At 43.5% G+C, this 27,498-nt stretch overlaps 1 protein-coding gene across 2 annotated transcripts in view; it reads right to left on the bottom strand.

The window, feature by feature from the left end:
* Positions 1 to 27,498, bottom strand: part of PRR5L (proline rich 5 like) — a 113,516-nt gene that overhangs the window by 21,500 nt on the left and 64,518 nt on the right. For both annotated transcript variants that reach the window (XM_077463072.1, XM_077463081.1), the window contains exons 5-7: positions 26,005 to 26,062; positions 21,203 to 21,294; positions 6,713 to 6,853 (exon numbers count right to left, since the gene is read on the bottom strand). In XM_077463072.1, coding sequence (XP_077319198.1) covers positions 6,713 to 6,853; positions 21,203 to 21,294; positions 26,005 to 26,062 — 291 coding nt within the window. The remainder of the gene's footprint in view (positions 1 to 6,712; positions 6,854 to 21,202; positions 21,295 to 26,004; positions 26,063 to 27,498) is intronic.

Raw genomic sequence — 27,498 nt, 5'->3', positions numbered from 1 at the left:
GTCCTCATCAACATGGGGACAAGGTGCTTTGGGGTGGGGGGCCGCACGGCCCCCCTTCCCCAAGGCACCCCCCATGTTGAGGGCACGCGGCCTGGTACGGCTCAGGAGAGGGAGCGCTCGCTCGCCCCTCCTTTCCTGGCCGGCCGGGTAGCATGCTCGGACAAGGGTCTGTTGTGGACTTGGGGGGAACCCCCACGCCGATTTTTTTCGGCGTTGGGGTTCCCTTTTAAGTCTATACCAGGTGACGGTGCCAGCGGCGTCTTCTTCGCGGGCCCCGCCTACCTGCAGACCCACTCGAAATGAGCGGACTTTTCTCAGCGCGGGAAAAGTACACTCATTTCAAAAGTACGGCGGACTGGCATACACATGCCTGGAATGTCCGCCGAAATGCGAGTCCGGTGGAAAGATTGGAGTGCAACACTGCCTTCTAAGTCCGCCATACTTTCGTGTCAAAAAGTATGCCGGAGGCTACACACGGGGGGATTGTCTGGCGGAATTGAGTTTGCCGGACTTTTCCACCCGCTTGTTTGATCGTGTGTACGCGGCATAAGTGCTTGGAGCGCAAAACGCATCAACACTGTTCCTTTCCTGTAGGTGCTGTGTATGTGTCTGTATTGATGAACTGTTTCCAATAAATTCCTACGATCTTCTGCATATTTGAGTGTGGTCATAAATTTTTCCTCCAAAGTAATTCTTGGAAGGAATAGTGTCTTATCATTGGTGTCAGCGGGAGGAATAATGATCCACTGTTGGGGTCAGGAAAATGAATGTTGCCTAATTTTTTGTGTCACTTGCCGGGTGAGAAATGGTTCAATACTTTCATGAACTTTCAGTTTTTACAGCTACAAAATTCAGTTTGATCTAATTATTCGAGTTAGTTCATGACCCGGTTAACCGCATGATTTCGTGGTAACACTGTCTTCTTATGCAATACTAATAGTTTACCAATTCAAGTATTAAAATAGACTGAAATGGAAAGTTCAGGTCATGAGGTCATGTGTGCCAAACTTATCACACATTTCGGCGACCTCCTCACACTCACTGTCCAATATTTAAAACCAAACTTAAAGGGCAAGTGAAAGCAGGTGCTTACAGGAGGTGCGAATATAATAGGATTTTTATAACGGCATACCTGTAAAATCTTTTTTTTGGAGTACATCACTGGACACAGAGCCATAGTAGTTACTATGTGGGTTATATAGGTCACCTTTAGGAGATGGACACTAGCACACCCTAAGACAGGAAGTTCACTCCCTATATAACCCCTCCCATTACTGGGAGTTTTTGTAGCAAAGTAATATACGTGTATCCAAAGATGGGAGGGACCCGTGTCCTGTGATGTACTCCAAGAAAAGGATTTTACAGGTAAGCTGTTATAAAAATCCTATTTTCTTGATCGTACATCATGGGACACAGTTACTATGTGGGATGTCCCAGAACAATGCTATCTGAGGGGAGGGAGACACAAACAAAAGTAGGGCGCCATCAGACCTGAGGACCTATACTGCTGCCCGGAGCACACTGCTCCCAAAGGCGATATCCTCATGCCTTTTTCCATCCACCTGATAGAATCTGGTAAATGTATGGACTGAAGAACAAGTTGCGGCCTTGCAGATTTGAGCCATGGAGGCTTAGTGATGCACCCACCATGAAGCGTTAACAGCCCTGGGAGAGTGCACTTTGATTTGAAAAGGTTGAATCTTCTTCAAACCATAAGCTTGAACAATTACTTGCCAAATCCATTTAGAAATAGTAGATTTTAATGCTGCCTTCAGGCAACACAAACAAAACATTAGTCGTTCCAATCTGAGCAGTCGCCTTCAAGTAGACTTTAACTGCTCTCACTATATCAAGAGAATGTAGAGACTTTTCCTCCCATAGAACAGGGTTCTGGAAAAAATGAAGGTAGAACACTATCCTTTTTTAGATGAAAACCTGACACTACCTTTGGTAGGTAGTTAGGATGAGGACGCAATTCTACCCTATCCTTGTGAATAATTAAATATGGCTCTTTACAAGAAAGAGCAGCCAACTCGGATACCCTTCTTGCAGAAGATATGGATACTGGAAAAACTAACTTCCTTGTCAAAAAGATCAAGGGAATATGTTGTATCGGCTCAAAAGGCTGTTTCTGTAACGCCGACAGAACTAAATTCAAGTCCCAAGGGTTCAGGGGTGACCTAACCGGTGGATTAAGCCGCGTTAACCCCTGTATAAAGCTACATACCAAAGAATGTGAAGCTAGTGGTCATTGTAACAATACTGATAAGGCCGAAACCTGGCCTTTGATAGTACTCAAGGCCAGCTTCAACTCTAACCCCATTTGCAGAAAGTCAAGGATTCTACCTATGACATACCTTCTGGGATGCCAACCCCTGGATTCACACCAGGAAACATATGCCTTCCAGACTCTATAATATATGACTCTGGAGGCCAGCTTCCTTGCATTAATCAAGGTAGAAACAACTGATCCTGACAGCCCACGCTTCTTCAGAATGTGGGTTTCAATAGCCAAACCATTAAATTTAGGGTTTGTAAGGTAGGATGGAATATTGGACCTCGAGAGAGTAGGTCTGGACGTGGTGGTAGAGTCCATGGGTCCCCTACCGCCATCTTTATGATCTCTGCATACCAACATCTTCTGGGCCACAAGAATCACCGACTTCCCTTCCTGCTTGATCCTGCGAAGAAGTCGTGGAAGCAGCAGAATAGAAGGGAATGCATAAATCAGTGAAAACTGGTCCCACGGGGCCACCAAGGCATCTGTTCCGCATGCTAGCTCTTGACACAAAGTTGATCTTTTTGTTGAACCTGAACACAAATAGGTCTACATCCGGGATCCCCCATCTCCGACATATTGCCAAGAAGATATCGGGGTGAAGGGACCATTCTCCGGGGAACAACTGCCGGTGACTCAAGTAGTCCGCCTGCCAATTTTCTATTCCTGGAATGAAGACTGCCGATAAGCAAGGTACATGGTTTTCTGCCCAAGTTAGGATATGATTCACTTCTCTCTGGGCTGCATGACTTCTTGTGCCCCCCTGATGATTGATATAGACCACTGTCATGGCATTGTCGGATTGGATCCTGACACAAAAGTTCCGCAACCTGAATGTCCAGGCCCTCAGGGTCAAGAGCACTGTCCGAATCTCTAGAATGTTGATGGGCAAGGTTCTTTCGGTTCTGGACCATTTCCCTTGGACAGTTGCCTTTTGCAGGACTGCTCCCCAACCCAAAGGTTGTCATCTGTTGTTACCACCTTCCAGGTAACTGGTAAGAAGTATTTTCCCTTCTGCAGATTTTTGGTTATCCACCAACTGAGGCTCCGGCGCACCTTTGGAGACAGACACATTGGGAAATCTAGAACTTGGACCTTCTTGTTCCAAACCGATAGGATACCGTTTTGCAGCAGCCTTTTCTGGGCTGTATCTATGATCAGAGCCAAGTACTCTAATCTCATTAATGGATTTAAGGAAGATTTCTCTAGATTGAGAATCCAACCTAGGTATTCCAAGTAGTTGACTGTGGTGACCATACTTTGGTCTAAGCGGGCTACCGACTGGTCTATCAAGAGCAAATCATCTAGGTAAGCTGAAATCGTTATACCTTGAGCCCTTAATCTGGCCAGAGGAGGGGCCAGGACCTTTGTAAACACCCCAGGTGCAGTAGCTAGACAGAAAAGGCAGAGCTACAAACTGAAAATGAAGCTTTTCTACCTCGAAACGTAGATATTTCTGGTGAGTGTGAAAAATAGGCACATGGAAGTATGCATCTTTGATGTCGATTGATGCCAGAAGTTCTCCTCTTTGTAGGATGGAGACAACTGATTGGATTGGCTCCATGCGAAAAGAGCGGATATTCAGGAACCAGTTTAGATCCTTGAGATATATAATGGGTCTGACATCTCCATTTGGTTTTGGCACCGTGAAAAGGTATGAATAAAACCCCAACCCCTGCTCTTCCTTGGGGACCACCATGATCACTTTTTGAAACAAAAAAGACAGTCCCCAATGCATGAAAGAGATTTTATTTTTCTCTGGATCCTTGGGAACGTTTGATATGAAAAACGAGGAGACAGGAACTCTCGGAACTCTAGTTTGTAACCTAGAGCTATTGTGTAGATCACCCATCTGTCTCGAAACTCCTCCTGCCAGACCCTTGAAAACTGCAGAAGTCTTCCTCCCCACTCAAGCAAGCGGGGGCGCCCCTTCATAGGCTTTAGTATTTTGTTTTGTAGGTTTCCTTCCCCAGGACTTTATTTGTCCCTGGGGTTGACCCTGAGGTTTACCTCTTGAACCTGATGGTGGAGGCCGTCGTAACTGCCTGGAGGCTGATGCCCCTGGCACTGGAGAAGGAGCTTGTTTAAATGAAAGACGTTTACTCCTTTACTGGTAAGAGGGTACTTTTTCCACTTGAAATGTTTTGGATGTATTTATCCAAATCATCCCCAAACAGCCATTCCCCACAGAAAGGAAAACTAGCCAGGAGTTTTTTGCATGGCATTTCGGCTGATCAATTATTCAACCATAGGATTCTACGCATATGCACCAGCCCAGGCATAAGGCCTGAAGAATAGAGGTTAATTGCGTCAATTGCAAAACATAAAGCCCCTGGTAGCTCAGCTAAATCCTGGGCCTGCTGACCAGGGATAACCTTGAGCACCTGTCTCAACTGGTCTTTCAAGGATTCACATACACCAATTGCTGCCACTGCAGGTTGAATCACTGACCCTGCCAAAGAAAATGCGTTTTTTTAACAGGAATTCCAAATTCTTATCAGCTGGATCCCTAAGCATTTGAGCATTGTCTACCGGACAAGTCAAATTTCTATTCACCAAGGATATAGCAGCGTCAGTTGCTGGTATCTCCCACTTTTTGGTGCTTTTTTCCTCCATAGGATAAAGTGCTGAGAATTTTTTAGGAGGAAAAAAAATGCTTATCTGGGTGAATGATGGGATCCCTACATCGTCACTGAGAGTGAGGTGGCAAACAAGGCTGTGCTGGTGGAGCAGGGCACAGGCTCTGCGATGTCCCCTCAGAATGCTGCATTCAGAAGAGGTAGTGAACAGAGACATGGGATGAGCGCTTCAGAGTAAAGAGCTTAATGTGTAAAATGGAAATGCACGAGGCGGATGGCTCACTTCTAAGATAGGGTGCTACCTTAATGGGAATGAACTCATGTCCGTGGCCCTGTCCCTATTTCCCAGGCATTAGTAAGCACTTTCGCATGGGTCACCACATTGTGTGATGAGCCCTGCCCACACAAGTGTACTGACATTGGGTGCTCATTCTGAGTAATCATTTAAAATGTATTTAAAGCCAAATTTTGGATAGTGGAAGGACTAGAACCCCTTTCAGCTTTTTATTGTTGTCTGTGTCCCTGTTATGGATTGTCCCCCACCTCATATCTAGGAAAACCTTTGTTATTGGGAAGTGAGGGGAAATCTAGCTCACAAAGGCCAGAAATACATAGAGTAGGGATAGAGTGGAGAGGGGTTGGAATGCCTGTCAGGTTTTTTTCTGTTTCAATAGTATTTGTCGATTACAAGATATGTAAATTAAAAATTAAAAAAAACCCTCCATAACAGCAACAGATAGGCATGGCCCCAAGGCCATGATGGCCAGAGGGTCCTAGGGAGGTTTCCAAAAATAACAAGGTCTCCCCTGGGCTCTGCAATATCCATATAGTGGTATAGTTTACATCCTATATAAATTCAACATAGGAAGGACCAAGCGGAAACCAAGGGATGGTTAGGTAGGTGGATGGTGCAAACGGAAAAGGGGTTGTGCACCCAACAGGTGGAGAAGTAATGAAAAGCCAGGGTAGACTAGGGGGTCAAGAGGTTTGAGGCTAAGAGAGGGAGGGAGGGGGGTAGGCCTGTCAGGTTTTTTAATGCTGTCTGTATCCCTGTTAGAGAAATGTACCCTCTAATTGTCCTGCTACCATAAATAAAAGTGAGATTCTAAAATGTGGGAGGTCACCAGAACAGGGATAGTGGGAAAATCATCCAATAGGAACACTTGCACCTGTGACAACCCCCCAAACTCACATTGGAAAGATATCCTTGATACTCCATTCACACAGGGGCAACTTTGGATCCGACTTCAAGTCACCCCAAGTCGCGCTACATGTAAAAATCAATGTAAGTGAATGAGAGCCATCTTAATGCACACTACTGAAGTCGCTCCGACTTCAGAAAAGGTTCCTGTACTACTTCAATCCGACTTCTAGGCGACTTGTACCCATTGATTTCAATGGAAGTGGCCTCAAAGTCGGATCTCCATCTATATTGAAGTGACAATGTCGCCTCTCTCGCAGAATATTCAGCTCTCGAGGGGGAACCCCACACCAAGTTTAAAAAAAAAAAAAACAGCATGGGTTCCCCCTCCGGGAGCATACCAGGTCCTTAGGTCTGGTATTGATTTTAAGGGGAACCCACTACGCAGAAAAAACGGCGCGGGGATCCCCCCAAAATCCATACCAGACCCTTATCCGAGCACGCAGCCTGGCCGGTCAGGAAAGGGGGTGGGAAAAAATTTTCCCCACTTTTTCACAAAATTTTAAAATCTGAATGTGGAATGTTTCAAAATAAAAAAATTTCAGTGTCAACATATATAGCCTCATAACGTCAAATCATCTTTCATCAAAAGTCACTGAGCCCTGGAATGGATAACCATACTATTACATCCCGTCACCGTCTTTAAACTCCTACCTGAAGAACCAGCAGCATCTGCAGGATGGGTGGTGGGATCTGAGACTGCATCAGAGGTAGTGTTTTGTCCAGGTTCACCTTTAATAAGACCAAGTCCCTAAAGCCAAGCAGAGCAATTTGACGGATAGTGAGCTCCTGGCCCTGGAAGACAAGCACAAGCATACCAGTCTTATTGGAAAGAACGACAAGGGGTCACAAGTATCATTACTACAGTGAACATCAGGTGATATGCAAAATGTCGGAACCAATCAGATTACAATTTGCTGCAGTAAAAAAAAAATTAAATCTGCATTGAGAAAAATACTGTAGTTGATATTGTTGATATCCTTCTAAGAATACTATTTGCTTAGCTGCATCTGCCATTATTATTTTCTGATCCAGAATGAGCATAAAGATTAGAAAACCACAGTGAAGGCAGAACACTTGATTTGTATACTTCTTCCAGGACATTATCCAAGTACTAAAGCCAACAGACAAGCATGAGATCCAGGCAACTAGTATGTTTTAAGAAGGAGAGCTCAACAATGGCAACCAAAATTTTGTCTGGCCTCATACTTCCTTTATAAATCATCCAGCAAGTTATGTCAATAGACAATGTCAACCAAGCCACTGTGGGAGTCAGTGAGCTCATTCAGCTTACCTTTAATTCTAGAACACTAGATTTAGTAGGCTCCTCGTAGGTGTTTTGGGGCCAAGTGTCCCTGGTTCCAGGCAGTGTTGTACAGAGAAGATGATATCACAGGTTATGCTGCACGCATACATGGAACTCCAACTCATCAACTATACACATTGGCCTTGGTATCCAAGTCCATTAAAGATCAGAACCAAAATTTGGCTAGCTTATATACAAACAACTCTTGAACAGGCAACTAGGGCCGGTGCTACCACTAGGTAAACTAGGAAGCCGCCTAGGGCGCACTGCTGCCTATGGTGCCCAGCCACTGGCATTCCTACTCTCTTCTCTCTGCAGCAAGCAACTAAGTCTCAGGATCAGCAGGCAGCCACCGCTGAGTTTGCACATAGTGTCAGAGGCGCAGCGGAGGACTGTGTCTGTGTCCCATCTCCCGAATGAATGGAAGCAAGCAAACATTCATTGATGGGCGCTGGTAGGTTGCATTTGATGGGCACTGGGGAGGCTGCATTTGATGGGCGCTGGGGAGGCTGCATTTGATGGGCGCTGGGGAGGCTGCATTTGATGGGCGCTGGGGAGGCTGCATTTGATGGGCGCTGGGGAGGCTGCATTTGATGGGCGCTGGGGAGGCTGCATTTGATGGGCGCTGGGGAGGCTGCATTTGATGGGCGCTGGGGAGGCTGCATTTGATGGGCGCTGGGGAGGCTGCATTTGATGGGTGCTGGGGAGGCTGCATTTGATGGGCGCTGGGGAGGCTGCATTTGATGGGCGCTGGTGAGGCTGCATTTGGTGGGCGCTGGTGAGGCTGCATTTGGTGGGCGCTGGTGAGGCTGCATTTGGTGGGCGCTGGTGAGGCTGCATTTGGTGGGCGCTTCATTAAAAAGGTGGGTGTATACATGGGCAGGGCAAAGGGGGTGGAGTCAGAGGTGGAGCAAGGGGGGGCAGCAAAATGAGGTTGGCATAGGGTGTCAAAAATTCTTGCACCAACCCTGCAGGCAACATATATGCATAGGTAGCCTGGACCTCTAAAGAAAATGCAGTTCACTAAACCCCTGAAACTGGCATAGAACCCACTGAAGATGGCAATGTACACTGCATATGATTCAAATTTGTACAAAAATTCCCCTGAAGACTTTTTTTTTTTTTGTTAGAAAATTCTAACCATTTATGGCCTGCTATAGTACATTACTGCTCAAACTTTTTAGAGCTCTTGGCAATGTCTTCCAATTCTTGATCCCTTGCCAATGGCACACAAATATGAGGCTACCCCAAAATATACACTCTTGTCTCATGCACCTCTGTGAGGTGGACATTGGTGGTACTCAATGGCCAGTCTTCTTATGCATCATCTGGTGCACCTCACCCTGGTTGCACTACTATCAGTGGTGACCCCTATGTCTTAAGAAGCCAGCATTACCAAAACAGAACTTTGTGTTGATAGTCAACCTAACAGTCCGGTTCTCAGCCCAAGAACTTCATGCACCAATTGGCACCTAGGCAGGACTCCTGTGTGCCCCAAGCAGCCTCCAGCTACGTAACCCTGTAAATAAGACATTTAACCGCAATACTACTCTTCCTCCGAGCCCATCACAGCCTAGCCCGCAAACACTGGAACATTAGAGGGAGATTGCATAATACACAATGTCATAGAAGCACAGTGGAAATCTAAAACTGGATTAGGTGGTTAAAAGTAAACTGAGTAGACTTTTTGCCATTTTTACTGGAAGTAATTAGTAATTCACAGGTTCTAGTTATTACATGCCGATAATTACTGATTCAGTTTAGCCTTTCATTTTACATTTTTACATTCTCTACCCTATTAAGAATTCTGGTCCCCTAGAGGCAACAATGTGTACGACAGCTGCTAATCATTAATACATCCGAGACATAATACAGCAATTTAGTGAAACCACAAAAAGGAAAATTTGGTGCAGCGTTAATTAATAACTTCAATCTCCATACATATAGGTCTTAATGAGGGCAACTTCTACTAGCTTTCAGTTATTATCTCATCTTAACTCCTGTAGTTACATTAACCATTGCTTTACCCATAGATCTTGGTAGATAACAAAAGGGCGATTATATATATATATATATATATAGAGGAGACACAGCAGTTAAAGTAAAAAAAAAAAAAAAAAAAAAAAAAGAGAAGGAAACACTGGATATTTATTGCTCGAGAATGTACCCAACAACATATCACTTTGTTGTGCTGAGACAGGTTGGGTTCACCAATTTTTCTCAACTCCGGTCCTCAAGTACCCCCCCCCCCCCCCCAAAGATAATTTTTTCAGGCTTTATATTATTTTGCACAGGTGATTTGATCAGTTTCACTGCCTTGGTAATTACCACAGCCCTTTCATCCGAGGGAAATCCTGAAAACATGACCCGTTGGAGGTACTTGAGGACTGGAGTTGAGAAACATTGGAGTACAATTGGCCGCACCTGGAGTATGCAGTTCTGAACACCAGTTCTCAGGAAGGATGTACTGGAAATGGAGCGAGCACAAAGAAGGGCAACCAAACTAATAAAGGGTCTGGAGGACATTAGTTATGAGGAAAGGTTGTGAGCACTGAACTTATTCTCTCTGGAGAAGAGACGCTTGAGAGGGGATATTTAAATGTACAAATACCGTACTGGTGACCCCACAATAGGGATAAAACTTTTTGGCGGGAGTGAGTTTAACAAGACACATAGCCACTCATTAAAATTAGAAGAAAAGAGGTTTAACCTTAAACTGCGTAGAGGGTTCTTTATTGTAAGAGCGGCAAGGATGTGGAATTCCCTTCCACAGGCGGTGGTCTCAGCGGGGGGGGCATCGATAGTTTAAAAAAACGATTAGATAATCGCACCTGAACAACCACAACATACAAGGATATACAATGTAATACTGATATATAATCACACACATAGGTTGGACTTGATGCACTTGTGTCTTTTTTCAACCTCACCTACTATGTAACTACGTAATTACGTAACTATGTACACCATTCCAACTTGTGATACTATCATAGCTCCCAACTCGCCTTGATTTTGAGGGACTGTCCCTCATTTGGAGCAAAGTCCCTCTTTCCTCCTCATTAAGATCTGATCTATTTAGTTGTATATAAAATGCACTTTTTATCTATCAAAAAGTGTTTCCCAGTGCTAAACCATTCCTCCAAATTCTAAATGGCTGCATTTGTTAATTTTCAAAGCCAGTATAATGTAATAATAGTGGTTAAAAAAGCACTTGTAGGTTTAACTAATAATTTTTGTTGTATAATTCTCCTTTAAAGGGGGCATGGCAGGGGGGTGTCCTATGCCTATATAATTTTGTCAATAGGTGTCCCTCATTCCCATCTAAAAAAAAAAAAAAAAAAAGTCTAATGCCGGCCATAGATGGATCGAATCTTGGCCAGTTTAGCAGGAACCGACCGAGATTCAATCCATCTATGGGCAGGCTGGTTGTACTGAAGTCTGTCGGATTTTTACTAGCATTAATCACTGCCTTCTACAGGCCAGGAAGGCTCCCTGTGCCCCCCACCCTCCGGCAGGACACAATAGCGATGAGGGAAGCATTCCGCAATCAACATTGTATGTTAATGAGGGAATCAAGTGATTTTCTTTCCTTCCAAAGAAGATCGTATCATCTATGGCCTGCTTTAGGTTACATTCACACCTCATCTCATTCATCCCTATGGAAAGTGCATTTTGATGGAAACCACTCCAAAGATGCAGCAAGCAGGATTCTTTTCAACTTATCACACTAAAACGCAGAGGGTAAATAAAGCCTTAGTAGAATGTCTATAACGCATTTGGAATCTGGTCCTCATTTACTGGCTTTGAGTAAAATGGTCTAAAAGAGAGAAAAGGAGTGAACAGGTTGCATCTGACTTAGGTCTCTCTATAGCAGACAGACTTTCTCAGCTAGGGATTTGTGGAAACCTTAGGTTAGAATGGGTACCTTGAGCTGTATTTGGTTTAACTCCCGTTAGATCCAGGTCCAGAGCTATATGGCAGGGTTAGCAGCATGGCATCAATTACCTTTTTAGCTGTCTACAAGGGTGGCCATTCTTCCCTTCTTTCTTTCTCATCGACCCCCGAGGGAGTCATTTTTACAGGGGTTCCCTAAGACTTGAAACTATTTTAAAGGGTTCCTGTGGGGTCAACAGAGGAGGACTGTTCTATAGACAAAAAAAAATATTCTTCCTGTTGTCCCACCTCCTGGGATTGCATTGCAATGTATTGGGTCGAGGCTAACAGGATGCTGAGCATTATTAATTCCTTGAGAGAGTTTTATATTTCCTGAGAAGAAGAATAAGAATAGCCAAGACCGGTAAACAAATGGGCACGTTACCTACTCCAAATTGGTGTTGGTTCCATTAAACCAAAAATATATTACACTGAGCAAAATTATAAACACTTTTGTGTTTGCCCCCATTTATCATGAGCTGAACTTAAAGATCTACGACTTTTTCAATGTACACAAAAGGACTATTTCTCTCAAATATTGTTCACAAATCTGTCTAAATCTGTGTTAGTGAGCACTTCTCCTTTGCCAAGATAATCCATCAACCTCACAGGTGTGACATATCCTGATGCTGATTAGACAGCATGATTATTGCACAGGTGTGCCTTAGGCTGTCCACAATAAAAGGCCACTCTAAAATGTGCAGTTTTACTGTCCAAAAACCAGTCAGTATCTGGTGTGACCGCCATTTGCCTCACGCAGTGCAGCACATTTCCTTTGCATAGAGTTGATCAGGTTGTTGTGGCCTGTGGAATGTTAGTCCATTCCTCTTCAATGGCAGTGCAAGGTTGCTGGATATTGTCAGGAACTGGAACACGTTGTCATATACGCCGATCCAGAGCATCCTAAACATGCTCAATGGGTGACATGTTCGCTGAGTATGCTGGCCATGCAAGAACTGGGATGTTTTCAGCTTCCAGGAATTGTGTACAGATCCCTGCAACATGGGGCCGTGCATTATCATGCTGCAACATGAGGTGATGGTCGTGGATGAATGGCACAATAATGGACCTTAGGATCTCGTCCCGGTATCTCTGTGCATTGAAAATGCCATCAATAAAATGCGCCTGTATTTGTTGTCCATAGCAAACACCTGCCCATACCATAACCTCACCACAACTGAATGTAAGCATTTGTCCACTCAAGTCTGTTACGACGACGAACTGCAGTCAGGTCGAGACCCTGATGAGGACAACGAGCATGCAGATCAATTCAAGGGCAACAGCTCTGGTTCTGCAGTCAGCATGCCAATTGCACGCTCCAGACAGCCTAAGGCACACCTGTGCAATAATCATACTGTCTAATCAACATCTTGATATGCCACGGCTGTGAGGTGGATGGATTATCTCAGCAAAGGAGAAGTGCTCACCAACACAGATTTAGGCCTCTTTCACACGGGATGGATCCGTGATGATCCGCCCCGTGAACATCCGCTTGCTCAGCGGGGATCGACGGAGCAGGAACTTGACAAGTCTGTCTCGGCACACTGTGCAGGGATGGACCTGTCAGAGCGCCGCTCTCCCCTATGGGAGATCGGATGACGCGGACCACAGAGTCCCTCGTCACCCGATCTGCAGATGGATGGAAATGTAAGTTTTTCCTCCGTCACATTTTTTCGGGTCAGAGCGGGTCGGATGTCAGCAGAAGACATGTCACCGATGACATCTGACGCTCCATAGGGGTCTATGGAGCATCCATTCAGGTCCACCTAAAAAACTGACAGGCGGACCTGAACGGATCGTTCATGTGAAAGAGGCCTTAGACAGATCTGTGAACAATATTTGAGAGAAATAGTCCTTTTGTTTACATAGAAAAAGTCGTAGATCTTTAAGTTCAGCTCATGATAAATGGAGGCAAACAAAAAAGTGTTGCGTTTATCAATTTGCTCAGTGTATATACAGAAAAGAGAATGGTATAAAGAACCTCAGAAATAAATATAAAATTACACAATTATTTTTTAATTCTATATAAAATAAAAAGTCATGATCTGATCACACAAACGCATATTAGCGGCTATTAGGAGCTGCTTTTGTTTGGAAAGTCAGGCAGGTGTGTTGTCATGTGTCAACCTACATTTCCTTTGTGCTTTGACATGCATTATTGACATGGATTATTGCACATTTCCAATGCATTTTTAAAAATTATAAGTTGGAGTGGATAGAGCCAACAGCCATTGACCAACCCTTGTGAGAGGTCATTAAAGAGGACAAGGGGCACTCTAAGTCTGGAGGAAAAGAGATTTAACCTCCAGATATATGGAAAGGCTTCTTCACAGTAAGAGCTGTGGACTGTCAAGGAACTAGTTCTGGCCAGCTCGGTAGAATGTTCTCAAGGAACTAGTTCTGGCCAACTCAGTAGATTGTTCTCAGGGAACAAGTTCTGGCCAACTCAGTAGATTGTTCTCAGGGAACAAGTTCTGGCCAACTCAGTAGATTGTTCTCAGGGAACTAGTTCTGACCAACTCAGTAGATTGTTCCCAAGGAACTAGTTCTGACCAACTCAGTAGAATGTTCTCAAGGAACAATTTTTGGCCAACTCAGTAGATTGTTCTCAGGGAACTAGTTCTGACCAACTCAGTAGATTGTTCCCAAGGAACTAGTTCTGGCCAACTAAGTAGAATGTTCTTAAGGAACTAGTTCTAGCCAACTCAGTAGATTGTTCTCAGGGAACTAGTTCTGACCAACTCAGTAGACTGTTCCCAAGGAACTAGTTCTGACCAACTCAGTAGATTGTTCCCAAGGAACTAGTTCTGGCCAACTAAGTAGAATGTTCTTAAGGAACTAGTTCTGGCCAACTCAGTAGATTGTTCCCAAGGAACTAGTTCTGACCAACTCAGTAGATTGTTCCCAAGGAACTAGTTCTGGCCAACTCAGTAGAATGTTCTTAAGGAACTAGTTCTGGCCAACTCAGTAGATTGTTCTTAAGGAACTAGTTCTGGCCAACTCAGTAGAATGTTCTTAAGGAACTAGTTCTGGCCAACTCAGTAGAATGTTCTTAAGGAACTAGTTCTGGCCAACTCAGTAGATTGTTCTTAAGGAACTAGTTCTGGCCAACTCAGTAGATTGTTCTTAAGGAACTAGTTCTGGCCAACTCAGTAGATTGTTCTTAAGGAACTAGTTCTGGCCAACTCAGTAGAATGTTCTTAAGGAACTAGTTCTGGCCAACTCAGTAGATTGTTCTTAAGGAACTAGTTCTGGCCAACTCAGTAGATTGTTCTTAAGGAACTAGTTCTGGCCAACTCAGTAGAATGTTCTTAAGGAACTAGTTCTGGCCAACTCAGTAGATTGTTCTTAAGGAACTAGTTCTGGCCAACTCAGTAGATTGTTCTTAAGGAACTAGTTCTGGCCAACTCAGTAGAATGTTCTTAAGGAACTAGTTCTGGCCAACTCAGTAGAATGTTCTTAAGGAACTAGTTCTGGCCAACTCAGTAGATTGTTCTTAAGGAACTAGTTCTGACCAACTCCGTAGATTGATCTCAAGGAACTAGTTCTGGCCAACTCAGTAGAATGTTCTTAAGGAACTAGTTCTGACCAACTCAGTAGAATGTTCTTAAGGAACTAGTTCTGGCCAGCTCAGTAGATTGTTCTTAAGGAACTAGTTCTGACCAACTCAGTAGAATGTTCTTAAGGAACTAGTTCTGGCCAACTCAGTAGATTGTTCTTAAGGAACTAGTTCTGGCCAACTCAGTAGATTGTTCTTAAGGAACTAGTTCTGGCCAACTCAGTAGAATGTTCTTAAGGAACTAGTTCTGACCAACTCAGTAGAATGTTCTCAAGGAACAATTTTTGGCCAACTCAGTAGATTGTTCTCAGGGAACTAGTTCTGACCAACTCAGTAGATTGTTCCCAAGGAACTAGTTCTGGCCAACTAAGTAGAATGTTCTTAAGGAACTAGTTCTAGCCAACTCAGTAGATTGTTCTCAGGGAACTAGTTCTGACCAACTCAGTAGACTGTTCCCAAGGAACTAGTTCTGACCAACTCAGTAGATTGTTCCCAAGGAACTAGTTCTGGCCAACTAAGTAGAATGTTCTTAAGGAACTAGTTCTGGCCAACTCAGTAGATTGTTCCCAAGGAACTAGTTCTGACCAACTCAGTAGATTGTTCCCAAGGAACTAGTTCTGGCCAACTAAGTAGAATGTTCTTAAGGAACTAGTTCTAGCCAACTCAGTAGATTGTTCTCAGGGAACTAGTTCTGACCAACTCAGTAGACTGTTCCCAAGGAACTAGTTCTGACCAACTCAGTAGATTGTTCCCAAGGAACTAGTTCTGGCCAACTAAGTAGAATGTTCTTAAGGAACTAGTTCTGGCCAACTCAGTAGATTGTTCCCAAGGAACTAGTTCTGACCAACTCAGTAGATTGTTCCCAAGGAACTAGTTCTGGCCAACTAAGTAGAATGTTCTTAAGGAACTAGTTCTGGCCAACTCAGTAGATTGTTCCCAAGGAACTAGTTCTGACCAACTCAGTAGATTGTTCCCAAGGAACTAGTTCTGGCCAACTCAGTAGAATGTTCTTAAGGAACTAGTTCTGGCCAACTCAGTAGAATGTTCTTAAGGAACTAGTTCTGGCCAACTCAGTAGAATGTTCTTAAGGAACTAGTTCTGGCCAACTCAGTAGAATGTTCTTAAGGAACTAGTTCTGGCCAACTCAGTAGATTGTTCTTAAGGAACTAGTTCTGGCCAACTCAGTAGATTGTTCTTAAGGAACTAGTTCTGGCCAACTCAGTAGATTGTTCTTAAGGAACTAGTTCTGGCCAACTCAGTAGAATGTTCTTAAGGAACTAGTTCTGGCCAACTCAGTAGATTGTTCTTAAGGAACTAGTTCTGGCCAACTCAGTAGATTGTTCTTAAGGAACTAGTTCTGGCCAACTCAGTAGATTGTTCTTAAGGAACTAGTTCTGGCCAACTCAGTAGATTGTTCTTAAGGAACTAGTTCTGGCCAACTCAGTAGATTGTTCTTAAGGAACTAGTTCTGGCCAACTCAGTAGAATGTTCTTAAGGAACTAGTTCTGGCCAACTCAGTAGAATGTTCTTAAGGAACTAGTTCTGGCCAACTCAGTAGATTGTTCTTAAGGAACTAGTTCTGACCAACTCCGTAGATTGATCTCAAGGAACTAGTTCTGGCCAACTCAGTAGAATGTTCTTAAGGAACTAGTTCTGACCAACTCAGTAGAATGTTCTTAAGGAACTAGTTCTGGCCAGCTCAGTAGATTGTTCTTAAGGAACTAGTTCTGACCAACTCAGTAGAATGTTCTTAAGGAACTAGTTCTGGCCAACTCAGTAGATTGTTCTTAAGGAACTAGTTCTGGCCAACTCAGTAGATTGTTCTTAAGGAACTAGTTCTGGCCAACTCAGTAGAATGTTCTTAAGGAACTAGTTCTGACCAACTCAGTAGATTGTTCCCAAGGAACTAGTTCTGGCCAACTCAGTAGAATGTTCTTAAGGAACTAGTTCTGGCCAACTCAGTAGAATGTTCTTAAGGAACTAGTTCTGGCCAACTCAGTAGATTGTTCTTAAGGAACTAGTTCTGGCCAACTCAGTAGAATGTTCTTAAGGAACTAGTTCTGGCCAACTCAGTAGAATGTTCTTAAGGAACTAGTTCTGGCCAACTCAGTAGAATGTTCTTAAGGAACTAGTTCTGGCCAACTCAGTAGATTGTTCTTAAGGAACTAGTTCTGACCAACTCCGTAGATTGATCTCAAGGAACTAGTTCTGGCCAACTCAGTAGAATGTTCTTAAGGAACTAGTTCTGGCCAACTCAGTAGAATGTTCTTAAGGAACTAGTTCTGGCCAACTCAGTAGAATGTTCTTAAGGAACTAGTTCTGGCCAACTCAGTAGATTGTTCTTAAGGAACTAGTTCTGACCAACTCAGTAGAATGTTCTTAAGGAACTAGTTCTGGCCAACTCAGTAGATTGTTCTTAAGGAACTAGTTCTGGCCAACTCAGTAGATTGTTCTCAGGGAACTAGTTCTGACCAACTCAGTAGATTGTTCCCAAGGAACTAGTTCTGACCAACTCAGTAGAATGTTCTCAAGGAACAATTTTTGGCCAACTCAGTAGATTGTTCTCAGGGAACTAGTTCTGACCAACTCAGTAGATTGTTCCCAAGGAACTAGTTCTGGCCAACTAAGTAGAATGTTCTTAAGGAACTAGTTCTAGCCAACTCAGTAGATTGTTCTCAGGGAACTAGTTCTGACCAACTCAGTAGACTGTTCCCAAGGAACTAGTTCTGACCAACTCAGTAGATTGTTCCCAAGGAACTAGTTCTGGCCAACTAAGTAGAATGTTCTTAAGGAACTAGTTCTGGCCAACTCAGTAGAATGTTCTTAAGGAACTAGTTCTGGCCAACTCAGTAGATTGTTCTTAAGGAACTAGTTCTGGCCAACTCAGTAGATTGTTCTTAAGGAACTAGTTCTGGCCAACTCAGTACAATGTTCTTAAGGAACTAGTTCTGGCCAACTCAGTAGATTGTTCTTAAGGAACTAGTTCTGGCCAACTCAGTAGATTGTTCTTAAGGAACTAGTTCTGGCCAACTCAGTAGATTGTTCTTAAGGAACTAGTTCTGGCCAACTCAGTACAATGTTCTTAAGGAACTAGTTCTGGCCAACTCAGTAGAATGTTCTTAAGGAACTAGTTCTGGCCAACTCAGTAGAATGTTCTTAAGGAACTAGTTCTGGCCAACTCAGTAGAATGTTCTTAAGGAACTAGTTCTGGCCAACTCAGTAGAATGTTCTTAAGGAACTAGTTCTGGCCAACTCAGTAGATTGTTCTTAAGGAACTAGTTCTGGCCAACTCAGTAGATTGTTCTTAAGGAACTAGTTCTGGCCAACTCAGTACAATGTTCTTAAGGAACTAGTTCTGGCCAACTCAGTAGATTGTTCTTAAGGAACTAGTTCTGGCCAACTCAGTAGATTGTTCTTAAGGAACTAGTTCTGGCCAACTCAGTACAATGTTCTTAAGGAACTAGTTCTGGCCAACTCAGTACAATGTTCTTAAGGAACTAGTTCTGGCCAACTCAGTAGAATGTTCTTAAGGAACTAGTTCTGGCCAACTCAGTAGAATGTTCTTAAGGAACTAGTTCTGGCCAACTCAGTAGAATGTTCTTAAGGAACTAGTTCTGGCCAACTCAGTAGAATGTTCTTAAGGAACTAGTTCTGGCCAACTCAGTAGAATGTTCTTAAGGAACTAGTTCTGGCCAACTCAGTAGATTGTTCTCAAGGAACTAGTTCTGCACAACCCAGTAGATTTTTCTCAAGAGCTAGTTCTGGTCAACTCAGTAGATTGTTTAAAAAAAAAAAGAAGAGCTGGATGCATTCCTAAATGCACAAAAACTAACTGGATATTAATATTTATAGGTAACACCAGGGATTGTTGATCCAGGGAATATCCGATTGACTCCTGGGGGATCAGGAAGGAATGTATTTTTCTCTGACTGAAACATATTGGACCATGCTTTAGTGGACATTTTTGCCTATATCTGTATCAACTGTGGGTCTACAGTTGTGTATATGGAAGTTTTCTGTTTATTTATATTTTTCTATTGATTGAACTAAATGGACTTGTGTATTTTTTTCAACAAGACTAACTTTGTAACTATGAATGCATTAGGCCTAAATGGGCCCTTCAAGTGGTTATTAAAAAGGTACACTTTTTTTTTACCTTAATACATTAAGGTAAAAAACAAAACAAAAAAAAACCCTTCTGCATGCAGCACCTTCCCCCGCTACCTCTTATACTTAGCCTGGTCTCAATCCAGTGGTGTGCATGAGAACAGCGGCTCTCTCGGCTCTCTCTTGCCCCACTGGACAGAGAGGCAGGAGCCATTGTCTTCTGCTGCTGTCAGTCACGGCCAGTGAGGAGAGAACAGGGGGCCAAGCTGTTCCATGTGTGCCAATGGACATACAGCCAGCTCAGGACCGAGCACACACACGAGTGCCCCCAGATCAAGAAGCTTGCTCTGGGGGCACTCTGCAGGAGGGATTAGGGGGACACCAAAAGAGGAGGATAGGGGCTGCTCTGTGCAAAACCAGAGCAAGTAAGTATGACACTGTTTTTTTTTTGTTTTTTTAATGCCTTTATCTATATAAATGCTTTTGTCTATATACTGTAGCACAATGAACCCCAAACTTCCTAATGAGGGTATTTTAGCCAGGTATCTGTTGTTTTTACCCAACCAGATCCTTATTAGTCCCTGTACCATAGGCAACCAAGCATCAGGATAAGATAAACTCAAGGTCTCGTCATAACACAGATATATCAGTGGTATAATCCATGGAACGCAGCAATAGATGCTTCTTTGGGCTCAGCTGCTTTGCATTAATTGAAAAAAAAAAAAAGGGGGGGATGTAGTTCCATTCTGTCCACAATAGCCAACCAAAGCTCTATGTTCTTGTAACATGTAGCCGATTGATACAAATGGAACAATCAAACTATTTAACAAGAGACACCAAATCCACAGAATCAGCCATTGTTTGAGTTCAGAGCGTCTCACAATGGACATCTGCTAGAGCATTGCATCCTTGTAGTGTGCAGCCATTTGTACAAATGTAACAATCCCACAGATCTTCTATTCAGCGACACAAGAATTTACTGCAAAACAGCTGAGCGCACACAACTTTATGATAGTGCACCTATTCCTGCGTTCCAACGCTGCTATAATTGTATTACGATGAGAACTTTGATTCTATCTAGTTCTAGTGATGTGGGGTTTAATGTGCAATAGATGTTGTCTTATTTAAAAAGGAGAAGTATGGGTTTGTTTGTTTTTTCACCTAATCATACTTACCTAGTTGGATGCAGCATCTGTCCCCGAGCGTCTCTGCACTGAGAACCGAGCCATTGAATACCGCCAATGGCTCAGTCCTCACTCCTCCCTGAGCAGAGAGCTGCTGACTGTCAATCAGTAGCTCTTTGCATTCTATGCATTAATGTGAAAAACCTCCTATGATGCAGCAGCCCCCCCCCCCATACTTACCTGAACCCGGTCTATTTAGCGACAGGGACGAACACACCAGCTCCAGCCGATGTCTCGGGTCTTGATTGGATAGATTGATAGCAGTGCAGCCATTAGCTCCCGCTGCTGTCAATCAAATCCAATGACGCGGGAGACGGCGGGCAGGGCAACTCCTGCTGTCTGTGTCAATGGATGCAGCAGGACACGGGAGCGTGCCCGCACAAGTGCCCAGAGAAAGAGCGGCTCTCCAACGGGACACTCGAGAAGAGGAGGAGCCAGGAGTGCCGCTGGAGGACCCCACAAGAGCAGGATCCGGGCCACTCACAAAACCAACTGCACAGAGGAGGTAAGTATGACATGTTTGGTTTTTTTTTTGTTTTGCTTTTGTTTTTGTTTTTTAAACAAACCTTTACATATCCTTTAAGCTGCCTGTGGAAGGTGCCAAATCAACAGGCTGGCTCTAAGGAGGCATGTCAATGCATAAAGCAGCACTTGAAAACAGAACAGGGCCAGGTTACAGTGCACGGTTGTATTTTAATGCACACACTGCAACGCAATAAAATGCGCGTCTTACTTCCTCATATTACAAATAGTGTTTACTTCCATCTATGTACTGCAGTAGGATGCATTTTGAAAAATAGAAAATATTACATTTTTTGGCAGTTTAGTGCATTGGAAGGCCCATAGAAGTCACTAGTAATGCAAAGGTTGTTTTTTTTTTAAAATGCCAACGGATTTTTTTTTAATGTAATGAAATCTCAACATTTGCATATCATTTTTTATGGTATTAATAAAGATTTTTATCATGTAAAGGTATCCTTGTAGTTTTGTATACCATTTCTCTTTTTCTGTAAGTAGGGTTTTATATTTTATCTACGGAAATGTTTGAACAATACCTGAACAGGATAAAATATTGCTTGCAGCGTTGGCAGGATTTCCATGAAGAAGTGGTCCCATAATTCTGCTAAAATCATGACACGGTTTTCACCTAGAAAGCAATATATAAGAGACTTTGTTGAGATTAAAAGACCTTTACTTGTACTGGAATTTAAAATTACTCTCTGATTAGAGACTTGTCTCCACTGGTGTTACATATTTAATTCTGCAAATGCTCTTAAAACGCACCTTGCATTTTTTAAGCAGTTTTTGAGCATCTGGGATTGCCTTTGGGTTAGGAATTTGGAAGGTTGCTCCATGTTGCCGCTTTTAATGGCAAGCTTTAAATTTTTATTTTTACATGCCAAATTGCTGCTACTTCCACGGGCATGGCCCCTACCTTCTTGTTCCATGGTCACTGTGCCTATCAATTGCTTTCTAGGAGACTTTCTAGGGCAGTGGTCTCCAAACTGTGGCCCAGGGGACAGATGTGGCCCTTTGCTTGCCGTTATATGGTCCCTGGGGCACCATTCCCCCTACTGAGACCATCAATATGGCACTATTCTTCCCATTGATACCAAGAATGGGGCACAATTTCTCCCATTACAACCAATGATGGGGCACTGATGTTCGGACATTTTCTACTCCCACTGACCACAGACTGGCCCTCCTAAATCCTGAAAGACAGTAAATTTGCTCCTTGCTTCAAAAATGTTTGGGACCTCTGTTTTAGGGCATATACATACACATATATGACGCCAATGAGAAGCAGCCAAAATCCAAGATTGAGTACGTTTCCAAAAAGGCCTATGGATAATATTCACATTCGCCAAAGATAATAGTATAGGGACAAAAGGGAGTCTTCTTGATAAAGGTGTTCATTCCAGACTAGAAGATCTAATAAATGTGGAAAGATCTAAATGATGGTCTACAGTATAGGGTAAAGCCTTTGGGGCAATAAGAGCCAAGATCCCAAAACAGAGACCCCCCCAGAAAGTATGGCTTGTAAGGCCCAGGTGGATTAATTATGACGCCGGAGCAAAAAAAGCCTGATGAAAGCAGTGTGGTTCCTCCAGCAGCAGAATAGTAGCACAGATATAGATAACAAATGTCCTTCAGCAGTACATTGGGTTCCCACCCGATAGATAGATAGATAGACCCTAGAACAGAGGGCAGAAAACTGTAGATCGCGATCTACCAGTAGAATGCGGACAGGTGACTGGTAGATCGCAGTCTGGACTTGCTGACCCGCCATTCTAGAGCATCAAATAGAGTGCAATGTGTAGGGACTCCTTGTAAAGTTGGAGCTGGTATAGGCAGCAAGAGCCACATAAGCCAATGCTTCCTCTGTAGTGCTGTCTCCTGTCCCATGTGGAGGGATACCAACTGCACTCCATCTCAGGAGGCGATAGGTTGCCTCCTCACCACCTGATTTAAACCCGTGACTGCAACACGGTAGTACGGCAGTTAGAGGATTAAATTGGGCGTGAGGTGGCGACACTGTGCCCAGTGATCTTTGACTTCTCCCATGTTGTCCAGGTAGGTCTCCACCTCTTTAAGTTTGCCTACCCCTGCCCTAGAATGTCCCCTGCTACAATGGAAGTTTTAACTTTAATCATCCTGGATATTGACATTTTAGACTGAAGTAAGCTTATAAAAAATAAACAGTATTGATAATCTTTGTTATTAGTGAAAGCGCAGTCAGCTGTATAGTGAACTACCCTCTCCACAACAATCTACTTGCACTTTCTATTAAATGCCAATGCATCATAACGTACATCTCATCAGCAATGCGCTGAAGAGCATCTTGGCACGTGCACTGAAAAGCGTTTTGATTCATTTCAATTGATTTCAACAGCACATGCATCAAAGAAAAGCAATAAGGTTAACCCAACCTAGGTTTTACAGATACAACATTATGACAGACATAAAACACAAAACACTAATAAATAAGAACCAGTATATAGGTTACGATTTACTATGGATAAACAAAAGTTTGGGGAAATTTGGCTTTGGCAGTTGGGTTTTGCATAAATGTATAGTGGTAACATCAGATCATTGGAAAGAAATCCACTAAACTGCAGATGAGTCTGGTGCATTTGGTTTAAATTACAGTGAATGGCTACAGTGAATGGTTCGCCACAAGCAAAAATCCCATTCACAGCATTATAATATGCCATACTTTGTGAATTTAGGCCATTTGCCTTTCTGAAAAGCCTTTAAAGATTTGGTAAGGCTGTGAGTGCCTGATGAGCAGTGGGGGGGGGGTATAAATGATGACCAAAGAAAGTAGAAGTCAGTAAATGGAGCCCAGTTTGGGTGCAGAGCTGGAATTATAAAGGGGCAAAAGGGCCAACTGCATTTTGACCTCCTGGACTGCCACTCTACTAGAATGGAACACCTCTGGGAAAAATGGAAGACCGACATTACAGACTTAGACAGGGAGGACTGGAATGACTGCCTTGGAGAAAGTGCCCAATTTCATCTAGGGACAGACTGATTCAAATCAAGTTCCCACATCGAGTCTACTTTACTACCCAGAGGTTACATAGCATATATCCAGAAAAATCTACCAAACTGTACTGGATGTGGTGGAGAGGGGGGTACATATATAGATATGTTCTAGAGCTGCCCTAGAGTGGCCCGGTTCTGGTTGCGGGTGGTTGAACTTATAAACTTTCGTCTGCAGCTGGCCTTCTGTTGTACTACGCTAGAAGAGAAATAATACTAAAGTGGAATCCCCCCGTGGGTACTTGGGTTCTCGGGAACAGGCTGTTACCTCAGCTCTTCCCATGTACAAACTAACCTACATAAGCAGGAACTGCCCTGGGAAATATGAAAAGGTTTGGCAATCCTGGACAGCATAAAGGACACAGACACACATGCTAACGTGGTTTCTGCTCTGGATGTAGCTGAGCCCTCAGGTGTTAGTGTCATCACCTCCTGGAGGAAGCCTGAACCTGTATACTATGTTGACAATCTACTACTTTGCATACACAATGCTCCACCTTTTCCTGACGCTCCCTACATGTAATTTTAATTACCTACATATTTTACTTCATAAAATGTATCACATTTCTTTTTCTCAATAAAAGAACAGTTTTTTTTTTTTAAACATGAACAAAGGGGGGCAAACTGCCATAGGCCCCCTATACAAATTATATATATATATATATATATTATTATATTATTATATTATTATATAAAATAAAAAATATAATTAAAAAATTACCTTTATTAAATTATTTTGCAAAGTAACATTTTGCTGGCCATTATCTGTAAGGCCCCTTTCACACTTGTGCGACTTGTCCTGCGACTTGGAACTGCAAAGTCACATGACAAGTCGTACCCCATGATTTCCAATGAGAACCTTTCATAACTGTGCGACATCAAGTTGCAGCGACTTCAAAGTACTCCCTGCACTACTTTGGTCTTACTTTGACGTGACTTGAAGTCCATAGTCCTCAAGATTACACAGGCATTGCTTCAAGTCTACTTTCAGGTTGTACTCGCGTGAAAAGGGCCTAAATGTTTTTACTCTTGACTGGTGTATTTTATCATTTTTAAAAATGAATTTCGGCAGCCCAAGCGAACCATACATAGAGCACTTATGCTCTTAAAGAGGAGTTCCACTCCTTTTTGTGTTCATTAAAAGTCAGCAGCTATAAAAAGTGTAGCTGCTGACTTTTAATAAAAACACACACTCACCTGTCCCACGGTCCAGCGATGCGACCTCCTGAACCCTTGGTTCTCTCCGGCACCAGCATCACGAGCGTGGACACCCGGCTGTGACAGCTTGTGGCTTCACAGCCAGGTGCACACCGCGCATGTGTGCAAGTCATGCTGCGCCTCCTCAGTGGCCAGGAGGGACATGTCCCAGAAGATCGCAGGGAGGGGGAGAGGAGAACTTCAGCTCAAGTTGCCTAGGGAGCTGGGTACCTGTCAAAACTAGGTACCCCCCCCCCCCCCCCTTTCCAAAAAAATAAATAAAAAAATGACATGCCAAATGTGCCATAGAAGGGGGTGGGGAAGCCTTAAAGCAGAAGTTCCACTTTTGTGCTTTAAGCAAGGTGGCCCATGACTGCATGCATGTGTGCATGCATGACCTCAAAATGGTGTTGTGTGCATTTTAAAAATGTGTGACCGTCAATGAGAACATAAACCAACTCCGTATATGAGGGACCTCCCAAACCTGAAGTACCCAGGCCCCCCAAGGTCTAAATCGGACCCTTATTGGATGCCCAGCATGTCTGGAGACTAAATAAGACATATACAGAGGTGATAACTTGTTAAAGGCTTTATATGAAGTTTTCTTGATAGACGAGGGCTGTAATGATAGTAAAAGTAGGTATAACTTTTTTGTTAACTTTATATACTGTAGGTCATTCAAATAAATATATGATTCCATGCAGAGGCCACACCATTGAGTTCTTGATGAAAAAGGAGCGCAGACTGTCCGACAAAAGCTACAGAATGTTTACGCAGATGACCCCATTCACAAGAGTCACCAATGGCAAGACATCGCTCGTCTATGGTGCCATCTCCATAAACATTGTGTAGCCTCCTATGGATGTGGGTTTGCCTGTACTGCTCCTTCATCAAGAACTCAATGGCGGCATTTTGCTTCTGACTGGAATCCATTATTTTCCTGCAATGAAAGAAGAAGAGGAGGAGTTACCATAGAGGAAGCGTTGCTCTACCAAACTATGAAAGTTAAATTACCTATGTAAGGGATGCCCACTTTTGCATTACTTTCGGTACAGCCCTTGCATTCTACTTTTCCATAATGCACAAAGCTCAGCACGCTTTTGTTGTGGCTCACCTTCATACAGCTTGATTTTCTCCTCCATGAGGGCCAGACCCTTTGAGAGCAGCTGATTCTGCAGATACAACAGTTTGTCATTCATAACATGCCCAGTGTATACAGTACATTCATTTACCAAGGATAAGCTTCAAAAAGGGAGCACTTGGTAGGCATCTCTAATACCTGCTAGGTGCCGCCAACCACGGATCCAACCGTGCGTACTGGGAACGAGGGCTAAGTACACATTATTGCTGTGTTAGAGTTGGACGTCACTGGGACACATTGCATTGGCTATCACTTTTTTTGTACCAGAAGAGGGTTTCAAGCCTAGACGGGCATGGGCACCAGATACTCTACTTCTGCATCAAGCACTGAAAGAGTTGGCCTTACAAATGTTTAAAGTTGTTGTAATCTCTTCCATATACCTAGTGAAGTGACTGGCCTCAGGTGATAAACAGAGATAAACTGGTACAAGTTACATAGGGGGATTTGTTTTATCTGCAGCCACCTCTCTTCTAGCATTTATGAGCTTCAGAAGGCAGGGGCCTGAGAGGGAGCATCACACACTGCACAGCATAGAGCAGGGAACTGAGTGTAGTCTGAGACCTGAGTGGAGGGAATGGACACCACCCACTCTGGACAATTTCAGGTACTGTGGTTTGTCGACATGTCACAAACCACAGTACCCCATTTCCTAGCCGGCTGGAAGCGTCCATCTTCCTTCCGGGGTCACGGACTCCGGCTCTGTGACTGGCCGGAGTCGCGCGACGCCACTCTCACGCGTGCGCATGGGAGCCGCCAGTCACAGCATGTCGTTTAATGAAAACGGCACAACATGACCCTTGTAAAGTGTGCATGCGCCGAGTACATCGGCGCATGTGCAGAAGGAATCCTCGTACAGGGAATTGTAAATATCTCCTAAACCATGTAGGTTTAGGAGATTTTTACAGCAGCTACAGGTAAGCCTTAATCTAGGCTTACCTGTAGGTTAAAAAGTGTGTTGTAAGGGTTTACAACCACTTTAACTATCCATTATGCAACAATGTTGCCATGATACACTTGACACACCACCTATAGAGCAGGTGTGTTGCATTTCCGTGCGCATTGCATCCTAGAGAAATGTCAGGGTCAAACAAAAAACATGGCTGCCAATCAACTGTTTTGTAAAAGTGATCCAGGCAGCTTTATAGCAGCTTTTACAGTGCTGTGAAGGATTGCCCTCCTCTTGCCAATGCCCACGATGGTTCCTGGGTTCTCCCAGGACCGCGGTAAACGCCCAGAATGGATCACACAGAGGAAATACCATCTGTTCCCTGATCTCCTCTGTGTCTAATGAACCCCTTAAGGCCCCTTTCACACAGACGGCTGTTCTGCTGCAGTTTAGCATGTTTATTTTTTTCTGTGAAATTCAAGACTCCAGGCATAGCGATCAGCTGCATTTGTACAGTGCAATTACCTGCGTTTCTGTGCAGTTGCGTTCAGCTGCAGTTATCTAATATAGTCATTCCCATA

The sequence above is a fragment of the Lithobates pipiens genome, unplaced genomic scaffold (assembly GCF_037356315.1).
Source record: "Lithobates pipiens isolate NorthernLeopardFrog02 unplaced genomic scaffold, aLitPip1_a1.2 Scaffold_10, whole genome shotgun sequence".
NCBI classification, from domain to species: domain Eukaryota; kingdom Metazoa; phylum Chordata; class Amphibia; order Anura; family Ranidae; genus Lithobates; species Lithobates pipiens.
This window is presented reverse-complemented; position numbering and strand designations above follow the sequence as displayed.